The sequence below is a fragment of the Centruroides vittatus genome, unplaced genomic scaffold (genome assembly GCF_030686945.1).
Source record: "Centruroides vittatus isolate TY-2023 unplaced genomic scaffold, ASM3068694v2 contig_1863, whole genome shotgun sequence".
Lineage (NCBI taxonomy): Eukaryota > Metazoa > Arthropoda > Arachnida > Scorpiones > Buthidae > Centruroides > Centruroides vittatus.
The window spans coordinates 549,422-562,554 of record NW_027121147.1 but is presented as its reverse complement, the minus strand read 5'-3'; the positions used below and the strand labels follow the sequence as shown (position 1 = coordinate 562,554).

General features: G+C 26.6%; 1 protein-coding gene across 3 annotated transcripts in view; it reads left to right on the top strand.

Moving 5' to 3' along the window:
• The window catches only part of LOC136970002 (homeobox protein abdominal-A homolog), a 231,486-nt gene extending 219,777 nt beyond the window's left edge, over positions 1-11,709 (top strand). For 2 of the 3 annotated variants that reach the window (XR_010879920.1, XR_010879921.1), the window contains one exon: positions 8,667-8,734. Coding sequence is in view for 1 of the 3 variants with exons in the window: in XM_067264361.1 (XP_067120462.1) it covers positions 8,667-9,133 (467 nt within the window). In the remaining 2 variants the exon portion in view is untranslated. Of the gene's footprint in view, positions 1-8,666 lie in introns of all 3 variants that reach the window. The other variant, XM_067264361.1, reaches the window with a different exon arrangement.
• Positions 11,710-13,133: the final 1,424 nt, after the last annotated feature.

Here is a 13,133-nt window from a genome sequence, read left to right as displayed (position 1 = left end):
AATTAGAAGAATAGAAATCTTTTCATTTACGAATATTAGACGTTTTGTTACAATATTAAAAACTGCATGATCGTGATAATATATTAGATATAAATGTTATAAAATGGATAACTGATAAATTATAAATTTTCTTCAAAATTTTCGAATTTTTTAATGCTGTTTTTTACAGTTACATAGGCCTAAGACATATATTGCTCTATAAGTACCGTTAATAATCTATAACTCTTAATTTTAACAGGGTTTACTATGTTAATTATACTTAAATTTATATTTAAAGTACAATTAGTAAGCTTCTACATTTATAAGTTTAATTATAATTAAACTTATCAACGTAAAAATATTTTTAAAAAAGTAAATTCTCAAATAGATAATCTTTTCATAATCTAATTTTATAATTTCTAACGTAAGTTATTATAATATTATAGTTCTAAATTTATCAATGAAAAGTTTTATCATAAATTCAATTTAAGAAAATCAAAATTTATAAATTGATTTAATTTTATTTTTAAATTTGGTGAGGCCATTTTAAATTGATGAGATAATCAGTAATTAAGGTTAGTCTAACGCATCAGACGTGATATCAACCAAAAATTTTCGTAGCATGTAATTAAATTTATTCTTATACTTTCACGAAAACATGTTTACTTATTCATAATTAATACTTGATACTTATTAAATAAATATATCGTATTAATTATGCAGAAAAACTGAAAATTAGTCTACTTAGTTCATTATAAAGATTCATCTATTCCTTTTTTTTTAAATTAAAAAAAAATGGTTCTTTAAAGTTATCTCTGCAGTTTTTTTTGTGACTTTAATATTTTTATCTACTATTTTAATTGCTACGATAATAGTGTTTTTTATTATCATTAATGTTTAATAATTTTAGGGAAGGTTGACACGATAAAAGAGTTGTAAATTTTTAATTATTGAATGTCATTTAATCTAAAAATAGCATGCACTTTTCGCTTCTGGATAAACGTAATTTCTTTAATAAGATCTAAACTTAATATTTTTGCGTTAAGTATTATAAATAATCATTAAAAGATAATTTATATCATAATAAGCAAATGTTTTTATTTAATAAGAATATTTAAATATTATGGAGTAACAAACTTATAATTGTTTTTGTTAAATAACTAAAACTTGTTAATTATATTTTAATAAGTTGTAAGCTTAACATTATTTACAAATTTGATATTTTTTATGGTTTAAAAATTCTGTGCGCTGATTGTATGCATGAGATGTATTTTTATCTTAACACGACGTTAATCTGTATCATTTAAAAGATACAACGAAGTTGGAATGGTTTAAACATGTGATATCGAATAGTTTATCCGAAAGTAGGATGAGAAATTTCTATCGCACTTTCAAATCAGATGCTTGACAAATCGTATACTGTAGTAGACAAACCAGAAAGAAAATTGTCCCCACGATGGACGTACGGCGTTGTAGATTGTACAAGGTATGCAATACACACGACGCTCGAATCTCTGCAGTATGGCAGTAGCGAGTAGTTTGACCTCCATTTATTACACCAAAAACAAGTAATATAAAGGCTGTTAAATGCCAAAGCTCGTAAAGTGTCGGATTTTATTGTAGCTATGAACATGCTTACGAGTGGAAAAGACGAGTCGAACTTTCGTCTTGCCACCAGTAGGCCAGTCTTAGATCGTCTTACGTTGCATGTGTTAACACCAGATTTACCAAATGTTACCGCTAATTACTGTACTTTATTGTTATAGGCTACGTCATACGTCAACGTTTTAAAGTTTCTATTTAATTGTGAGTGATATGTTGATTTTTATTTTTGTTTTTTTTATTGTCTATTACCATTGCCAAGTATCTTTAATTAGTGGCAATTAAAAAGAAACTAATCCAAGTAGTATATCATTGCTTGCATTATCATTATTATGAAAGTAAAAATTGATCAGATATTCTAGGTGTTAAAAGAAAAGATAAGCAAATAAAAATATACAAACGATAACAAAAGATAAGTGGATAAGAATTTAAAATACACTTGATAATTTAATTCCTCCAATAGAAGGAACTTAAGATATTTTTCATAATTTTTTTTCTGTATTTGAATTTGGAAATTAAGCTAAATGCTTATTGAAATTTTTTAATAACTTTATTTATATAAAGGCTTATTTCTTGGTATTTTAAAAATTTTTTTAGTTATAAATAATAGATTTTTCTGAAATACATTACAGCGCATTTTATGTAAACTAGAAAGGAAAAAAGTATAGTAAATAATTAAGTCAGAACATGTAATAGTCTAGTAAATTTACTTTTTCGTTTTGCATGTAAATTAGCAATTTATAATCAAATCAGAAAGAACATAGGTTATGAAAGCCGAAAACAAATTTAATTGACAAATGATTTGTTGGAAAACTTGTCGAATTTTGTAATTTATGCGATTTGATTTGATTTGATTGCTAAAACGAAAAGTTGGAAGAATTTCAATCGTTTTAATAATTAAAATATGACTTTTGATATTATCATCAGTTCAATTAATTTAAACTTAATTTATCATTTTGAAGGTAACTAAATACAAGAAAAGTAAAATTTCAGTTATTAAAAATCATTTAATTTTTAGTAAAACACTTAAAATTTTTAATTATCTAGAATCTATAAAATCTTAATCTGATTTAAGTTTAATTGCTGAATTTTAAATTAGTGTAATAGCTATTTAAGTCTATTTATTTATTCCTAAATTATTTAGGCTTTTTCTTGTAATTGTATATTATTCCTTTAAAATATATACATGCATATATATAACAATTTATTGAGGAAATTATATAAATAAATATCTTATCCGATTAGTCTATTTTACAAAATAAATTTATTAAAATTTATCCATTTATATAGACCTATATCCCTTGTAAAATATTTAAATAAATATTCAAATAAAATATAAATATCTATTTTTTAAGTACGCGTACATTTATATATACTGTATATAACTATTTTTATTCGAAACTGTATTGATTAACTATGTAGAATATATAGGCCTACAGGAAAAGTGCATAAACAAAACGTGTATTTAATATTTCTACTAATAGATATTATAATCTGCTTTGTACAGGATGTAATATAATTATGAAGCTTAAAATATTTTTAATGTAAAGTTTTAAGAATGTTTTAATTCTATAATGATCTATAAATAGTTGTTTCGTAGCCATTCTATAGTTTTGTAAGTAAAGTATTAAATTTTATCATTGAAAACCTTTTACCATTAAATGCTTTCAATGAGAAAAAAATAAGTTTATTTTAACTATAATTTAAAGAAATTTATTTTAAAACGTGAAGGGTAGAATCGGGAGAGAAAATATAAGAAAATTTATATAATTTGTATTGTTTTAAATGTTTTAAACGTAATTATTATCACTAAAAATTGTTTATAGATATTTATTAGCAATTAAATACATGTTTTAAATATTAATTGTGTTTTTCTTAACTGGAATCTAGAGATGGCAAGTCTTTTTCTCCTTCTCATCTACTTGGATTAAATTGATCATTCTACAATATTTGCCAATAGAATTTAAAATTTTTTTATAGTGCTTTTAAAAATAAAAATAAAAGACATTCTATTTATGTGAAGCATGTTAGAAAACATTGATTTGAGAAATAATAATAATAATAATTTATGCTTATATAAAAGCATATAGATCTGTAATAAAAATAAAATACAGACCAATGTAGGCCTACGATCTTTAACTTACGTTAAATGCTTAATATTTTCAATAATCCTTAAAATACAAAAGAAAAATTTAAATTAAACTATAACATTTCACTATTTTATTAAACTATAATCCATAATTTTTTTAAATGTAACTCGTGTGTTTTAGAAACTGCCCAACTTAAATATTATAAAAAATGAATTAAATATAGTTTTAAATGAAATGATTTTCACAAAATATATTTCCGTTAAGCTTATCCGGTCTCACAATAAGTCAGATTTCCTACATACATCATAAAGTGTGGAAATAGTTAATTTTTGGTTTTCTCGTAAAACCTGGCTGTCAATCTTTTTTAATGATTGGTTTATAACATCTGTCTACCTTATCTTAATTTAATGAATAAACGGAGGCACGCTTCACCTCTTAAAATTTGCATACAATGTTCATACGGTCGTAAAATCGTAAGTTAATTTTAACCAATAATAAACAATTACCACTGGACTGTTTCCCTTTTTTTATATATATATAATGAATTATTATAGGAAATTCCAATGACAGTAAGACGATTGGATTCTATTAATTCAAATGGCATCTGTTGCAAACAGCTGTTTTCTTATCGCAACATCTGATTACGATACATAACAGAAGTTATTAGTAGATGTCTTTAAAAAATCGGATGTGTAACTCAATGTAAATACCCAAGGTCAGATATTTTTATTAACTAAAATTTTTAATTAGAAAACACTTTTTTATATGATTTATCAAAATATACACAAACAATATAATGATAACGAGTGATAAAATCTTAAGGAAAATACTCTGTCTAATCTATAAAAGAATCTTCAATGAGATTAGATTTTAAATAATAATATTTAAATTAATAAAATTAAATTTTGTAAATTAGAAGGATGAATCGTCTTGAAAATGCTTTTGTTTCTTTGTTTTTTTTAAATATAAAATTTATGGGATAAACTTTAAGTGAATGAGTATAAACTATGTGTTTAAGCTTTATATCTAAATTTAATTTAAAATTTAAACATACAATTAACATAGTGACGGATCTTATAAACTCACTTTTTAAATATTTAAAGTTTAAAAATTGAGTATAAATTATATAGAATTTGTAGCATTTTGAGAAAAATTCTAAGTAAAGAATTATGTTCTCTATTAAAGTTTTAAAGTGTCGTTAACAACGTTTTTACAAAGCAACTGAGACGATCTTTGCTGAAGTCAATCGTGTATAAAATATATCTATTAGTTCGCATTAAACGAGTTTTCGTTTAAATATTAAAGAAGAAAACATCGAAGCTTATTTTTCGACGTTATAAAAGCAGAAGCGTTGCTTAAAGAACGAAAAAAAAGGAGAAATGCATTTGATAAGGGGACGCGAGTGTATCATTTCAGCGCATCTTTGTGACGGATGATGGCACGTGATTTCCAGCGATGGACATCGTGCCCACGTCGTTTCATCACACTACGAACCATTAACCCGGCACACATCTGCCGACTTCTTCCCTCTCGACTGCTAATCAAATCAAGGAGATGAGTAATAGCTGTGTCTGTGTTGTGTATGGGGATTTCGAGTAATTCAGTTAGCTCGCCATGCAATAATATATCTGTTTTTTTCATCCTTTCTTGATTCCTAATGCATTCTGATTCACTGAATTACGTTCTACCGTGTACAGAAAAAAGAGAAATTGAGAAGCAAAATGACTTTCTCTTAGAAAAGTAACGATATGCCAGTTCCTGGGCCTCCAATGGCAGGGGACTTCCACTCTCTGTGGGACTGGCTGAGCCTCCTTACGGGCGTGTTGCTTTGACGTCATTGTAAGGAGCAAAAACAGAAATGGCGCAGGATGTAATAGGTTTGAATCTGAAACTTGGTCCTTCTCTTCTTATTGTAATTAATGTAATTAAACATTTTTAAAATCAAAATAGTGTTCACTTGAAATGCTCATTCAAATAAAGTAAAATTCGTTATTTTAAAAAAATACTGATATTTAAATATTATAATATTTTATATATATTGTTTTATTGACATTGTCTATGCATTACATGAAATTCATCCTACTCAGCCTATGGGCTAAGATAAATCAAGATTCAGTCAATGATCTAACATCAATATATGAGTAAGCATTTAGAACATTCAAATGTACGGTACAGTACTGTACAGTGAATAAAAAATTTATTGACGTGAAATTATATAGGCTAGGCCTGTGAACCAAAATCCTAAATAAGATATAAATCTCACTGATTTTTATTTTTAAAATATTTTTTAAGAAAATAAAACTGATGAGAATTAGTCATAAAATTTAAGAAATATGACTTTATATGAAAAGTTGAATAGTATGGCTTTAAGCTATTAAGCTTCTAATCTTAATTTAATAAAAATTATTATTAAATTATTAGCTATTGGATATCAAGAGTTTTTAATCGAATAAATGAGAAATTTAAATCTATTAAGTCAGTAATAGACTTTTCAATTGGTTCAAGGAAATAGTAACTAAATTTTATTAAATTATAAATAATTTATTACATTTCAATTTTAAAATGTTGGCCTAAATAATGTGAATTTTTAAAGAAATCTTTTCGTTAATATATATCAATTTTTACAGTTTATAAATATTCTTAAACAAATTATCTTTACGTACCAACACTCGTAGGAGTGAAAACATAATTCACAACATTGCAAACTTAAATTATGGATATTTAAATTATTTATATATACGCCCTAACGTTAAGAAATGTTCATATATTAAAATATTTTTATTATATTATTATTTCTTGATTTTAAATTATTTCTCTTGAACTTGATATTAGGCTTTATGCCTGGATACATTAAGTCTTTAGTTGTATTGTAGGATAAATGGAATGGAAAATCTTGAATTATAACAGTGTAAATCTATCATTTATATGATTAAAAATCTAGGATTAATCTGATAAAAATATAGATCCAAACATGAAAGTTTAATGTTGATTGATTCAGATAAATATTACTAATTAGCTTGATAAAGTAGGTTTATTCTTTATAAAGTAAGATCAAGAGAAAAGTTTTAATTCTCATAAAGCTTACAGGAAATTAAGTAATGATAAATGATGCATTTATCAAAATTCATATACTCAAAGCTAAGAAATTACTTTATAGATCATGCGATAGTAAGACGAAGAAGGCAAGTTTCGTATACGTTTAGAAAATAAATATAAAAAAAGATCTTAAAGTGTACAATAGTACTTAAATGTCGAGTAGAATGTATGGAAAGTGGAACTAAGCTATCGGGTTAGCCTATGTCTAGGTTGTAAAATGTTTATGGTCCTACGTCATGGATCGTAAAGATGACGTCACGAGGTTTAGTGGTCTCCACGTCGGCAGTTAAAATTGGAACAGATGGACAGTGCATGGCAATGAGACAGCTGAGTGTGACGTAATAACACTTCCTTGTTTATATTGTTAGATGCTTGTCGGAATCTCGTTTGAGCAACCAGTTTAAGAAAATTTATCTACATGTGTTTTTTTAAAAATAATCATTAACATTAAATAATGATTCATTAATATAGGCAACCTCATACGTAATTTAATTGTTTCCTGTTTGCTTTTGATTTTATTATCTAAAATGATAAATTTACTCCATTATTATTATTTCTATTATTATTTTTTTCATTAAAAACTTTGTTTATTATTTTATTTCTGAAATTTTATATGGATATAGGCCTAAGTTACAGTACAGTACTTGTGACCCTTGCAGAGAACATGGTCTTAACAGCAATAATTATTAAATAAATATTCTTAGTCGAATAAGTCGAAATTTTAAATTTATATTTGAGAAAAGTTTCCATGTAATTAATTAATTAAAAACAGCATAGCATTCGCTTTTTCAAATCAAATTTCTTGTATATTTCAATGTCTTTAGCTTAGCTGTAAAGCATATTTAAGTTCACAGAAGAAATTAATTTTGAAATTTATTCACAGTTATTAGTACTTTCCCACAATCTATTTAGTATACAACTTTTTATAATTTATTACAATATTTCATATTTTTTAAATTTTTAATTACTGAGCTAAACTTATTCGTAAAAGTTCCCTACTTTTAATGAGATGTTTACATGTTTTGATACAATGTAAGCTCTATTATTAGTGCTTACTTTTTAAAATTTTATTGAATAAATAAATACGTTTACCGAAAATAAACTAAAAGTTCTATCGGAAAAAATATATCGTTAGTATTTCTTAATATGCGTTGAGTTTTATAGAAAAATCGTAAAATTCATCATTTTAAGAAACTTAATTTATACATTTAAACACATATTTAATATGCACGTTTAAGAATATAATAAAAATAAACCTTTAAATATAAAAATATAGGCCTATACTACGTCACAGAAATTCTATACTTAAATATTAAATAAGCCTAAAAAATTTTCTAATTAAAAATGTCTTTCTTTCTTATCTATTCTCTTAATAATTTATACAAGTCAAAGAATTTGTAGATTTGTTGACTATATTAAAATTTTTAATTTATCGGTTCAGATCAATAATAAGAATATTTATTTTTATCTTTTATTTAAATAAAACAGACGAACTTATATTGATTAGGCTATATTATCACAAGGCGAAATATCACTCGCATAAGAAACAGGTGTTACCAATTGATTTAGACTAATAAGTGACAGTAAATATATTGTAGACAGGATCTTACTAGTAATAAAATATTCTTTGATTTTTCATAATTGTATAGATGTGAATCCTATTTGAAATCTATGAATATTAAATTATTAATATATATGGAACTTCTCAGTGAAAAACATTTCTCTTTAGTAAGCTTTGTTAGATCTGTAGGCCTATGATTTTCGGTTGCGATACGCATTAAATTACTTAAGATACTTGTTATTTAAACTATTAAAATGAATACATTTTTATTATAGTTCATTAAGTATTTAAAATAATTCAGATTTTTTAAATTTATTTCATAAATTTTGTTTTATTAGGACCAAATGGATGTCCCCGTAGAAGAGGACGACAAACTTATACCCGATTCCAAACCTTGGAACTGGAAAAGGAATTTCACTTCAATCATTATCTGACACGGAGGAGAAGGATAGAAATCGCTCATGCTCTCTGTCTAACGGAGCGGCAGATCAAGATATGGTTCCAAAATCGGAGAATGAAGCTGAAGAAGGAGCTGAGAGCCGTCAAGGAAATAAACGAACAAGCACGTCTGGAGGCCAAACTGAAAGAGCAAGACGACGACAAACAGAGCAAGAAGTCTTCTCTGGATCAACCGCAGGCACAAAACAAAGAACAAGCTATAGATAGTACGGATGCGGGAGCGGCCGACCGAGGGAGTAGTCCAGGTGCGGCCATTGTAGTTAGTCGCTCTGTCAATAGAATGCCCAACGAAGAAACGTCTTCTTCGGGGAAGTCTCCAGATTTTGTCAACGCTCAACAACCTTAGATATAAGTTGACGGGTTTACCGACGACCATCGATTCGTATTTGCTAAGCTAGCCATTAAGGACTGGACTTTCGATATAAATATAAATATATATATATATAAAAGGACGGTTGGAATTTGTGCTGACTTTTGTTTGAAAATCGTTTATTTGGTTCTCCTCAACTGACCCCAAGAATGGGTCTTTTATATTATAATACAGGGAAATTGATCAACCTACTTTCATTTTTGAAAGTTTTTTTTTTATTTTACTTACGTCGATAGCAGTATTGTAATTAATCGCAGTTATTTAGGAAATTATATTTTTAATTTAAAAATCTTTTAATTTTTAAAATCATTAATTCCATTTGTAACTCAAATTATATTATTCCAGTTTGGGGCTTCCCACCTGTTAATTAGGCGATTGAATCTAAAATCGTCTCATCCTCATGTTTTGTACAAATATACAAATGTGTGTTGTTCTGTATAATCCTTCGTTATGTAATTAAGAACTAGTATATATATATATTTTTCCCCCTTTGATTTTAATATTTTGGCTATATCTGATGGTAACGATAGCCTTTTGTTTTTTTTTTAAAAAAAAAAGAAAAATCAGGGTTTTTAATATGGCGTATGCTTGTTTGCTGTTTACGCACAGGGTCTTTTTTTTTCTTATTTTAAAATTAGTTGTTTTTAAACTGTTTTTCCTTTTATATTTTCGCTTTTCTTGTGATAAAATAAATAATTCTAATTGTTATGGTTAGAGAAGGTTTTGGATTTAACTTTTAATGGTCTGAAGGACTTGAATATTTTTGCTTTGTGTTTTGTTTCATGTTTTTAATATGGGAAAACGGCAATCATCATTCTCGTTAATGAAAATATATTTCGAATTGCTTCGAAATTAAAATAAAGATTAATAAAGTAATAAGGATAATAATCATGTTTTTGTTTTGTTTTGCAACATATTCTATATGAGTTTAATAGAAAATGTATGCTTGTTGGTTATTCTATAATGTTAATATTTGGAAAATTGGCAATAGGTCTTCCGAAATCATTGCCAAATATAGGCCTAAATGGTGCCATATAGTATGTTGAGCCAACATGATTCGAGTCAATTGTGCCATACCTGCAAGTATTTCTTAACATTACAACAATCTTTGTTGCTTCTTACTAAAGATAGGATATTAACTTCTGATTATAGATGTAATAGGGCATTGTTTCGTTTGATTTTTATTCAAACTCAAATGAAATATAAAAAAGAAACTTTGTTATGTGCAATAAATCATATCCGTTTTCGAACAATTTGCATATGATTTACGTTAAAGTTGCCGTTTCCTCTCTAAACAAAGAAAAACTTAGTATCCATATAAAGTGCACGTGTATCTGTCTCTCTCTTAATCTCTTATTATACATGTATGTGTACATATGCATATATAGATGTATATATGGATATGTATGCCTAACACGTAAATACACGTACAATATATATTCCATAGCGTGAATGTTCATCCTCTCCCTAATCTAATCCGAAAAAGAATGTCTGGTGTCATCGTCCGCTGTAGATCGAGTTCAATGTCATAAAATCGTAAGCAAATAGACGTTTCTTAAATAAAAAAAAAATTACTACTGCAAACGGGGTATTGTATTTTGCCCAGACGTACAGTAGGCTAAATGTATCCAGAATTCGTACTATGAAAGCGTTTGATGTGATCTGACGTCACGGGCTCCAAACTGATGTTGGGTCGAAGCAGTACAAGTTCCACTATAATTTATTTCATCTTTAAATATCTCATTGATCAACGTCACGATTATTTCAGATGATGTGGTTTATCTTTGAATTTCATTTTTTTCATAAGCTTTGACTCGGTTAGAATATTTTTAAAATTTGAGGAATGTTTTTCTTCTAACTAAAAATCATAACTTTCCAAATACAGTTTGGTTGGGTAAGATTTTTTGTTTATGGTATGACGGCTTAGTTATGGTGTGACGGTTTTAAACCACGTATAAAGCATCAAAATATGAAATTTTATGCAATAAATTACAATTTAATCTATTTATATAAGAGTGCAATGGAATGAAAGTTTTGACATTTTAACCACGTTTTAGAGGAAATGGTCCTTTATAATTTATGTTCTCGGCTATAGTATTAATGTAAAATTGGTAACGTGACGTCATAACACAGCACCCAATCACGTCAGTTGTTGTATGGTGACTGTAAAAATTGAAATAGTTAGGTGCTTTTACTCTTGCACGGTGACATGTCTAATTCACCAGTAATCCCTCCTCTGCTCAAAACTCCTGTACAATCTCTTACAGGTTAAATACATCTAAAAGTTCTCACGCTAATTTCGTGTCTTTGTCGATTAGATGATAGTGATTTTGTCAATCCGAGGCGCCCCATTGGTGGTGTATGTTCATGTACTATACCTCTTTCGGTACTACTTGAGCCGAGCTGTAGCTTTTGGCTTTAAGTAGCCAGATATGTGACTAGAAGATCACTCGAATACCGAGACTTCGAAGTCATAGTCAAATACGTTATAATTATACGTCAGATTGCCGGATATACATGATGTGCTGAATAAACATGCTGTGAGAATAGAATGTGTGTCTAGTTTGTTTTCTTGTATCAAATCATTACATTACATTCCGATAAAACGTGAAATTTATTTACATTTTCGCTTTATAAATGTGTCGATAAATGTTAAAATCTAGAGGAAAAAATAAAAAGAAGTTAGATTTAATATAAACATAGCAAGTTACGATCTTATGTGAAAATAAGTTTGAAATAATAAAAATTTTCATTTAAAATACAGACTAGAGCCATTTTTAGTGTTTAATTAATTAATGCCTTATGCTTGAATACTAAAATTATCGGTTTACATTTATAATGATAAAACCTTTATGAAAAATTGATGATAATTATTGTTTATAAATAAATTTTATCAGTCTATGAACTTGTTTTATATAACTTCAAATTATATACAGGCCTTAACATTAGATTTGCACGAACAAATAGTAACAGCTTTCTATTTATATTTTCCCATATTAGATATTATAAAATAAAAGATTTTATTCTCTCGTAAGATTCAAAACAAAAGAAATGACACAGTAGTCTAGTTTTACACTATAATAAAAGACGTTTAAATAACAAACTTAAAGCATTAATATCATTTCGTTCACTTTAAACAACCTAACACGTAAAATTTTAACGTCTTTTTACAAAAAAAAAGGAGGAAAAAATCTTTCAGACCTACAGGACAGACGGGTCTACAGATTAGATAATATATTTTTTATGATGGCTATTTAGATATAGCTAAGTAGGCCTAAGGAGAGGACTGATATTCCGTCTATTAGGTTGTGCAATTAACCAACTAGTAGGCCCGGGGACATAACTGATAAGTTCAAATTAGTTTAAAGGAAATTTTTTAACGTTTTATTTTTATATTCAACGTTTTTATGGCGGCGTAATAGTAATTTTAATTACAAGAATCATTTCTAAATCAGCAAAACAGAAATTTTCTTAATTAAATTTAGATTTAAAAAATTTTTGGGAAATTTTACTAATATAAAAAATATCAAGTTAAAATTAAATTTAGGCTATATTTAGCATAAATTTACATAACATAAAAAATTTATTAAATTTAATGAGTAGAATTTGTTCGAAAGTAAATTGAATGAGTCGCATTGAGACTAATTGGCAATATTTAAGTTTGATATAAATTATCTAAAAAATTAATTAATTAATTAAGAATTAATTTCATAGTTAGACTTTCTATAACTTGCAAAAATGAATTCAAAATAAAATTTTCTAATAATGAATTTTCTGAATTTATTAACTGTATAGTAATCGATCTCGTTAAGTTTATATTGAAAAAATTCTATAAATTATATGAAATTTGCGTTTCAAAATTTGTATAAATTCATTTTTTTAACCTTAAATTTTAAAATAAAATCCGAAATATTTTATTATCAATTTTTTTTCGTTGGTTTATTCATAAATTACTTTAAAACGTTTAAACTTATCT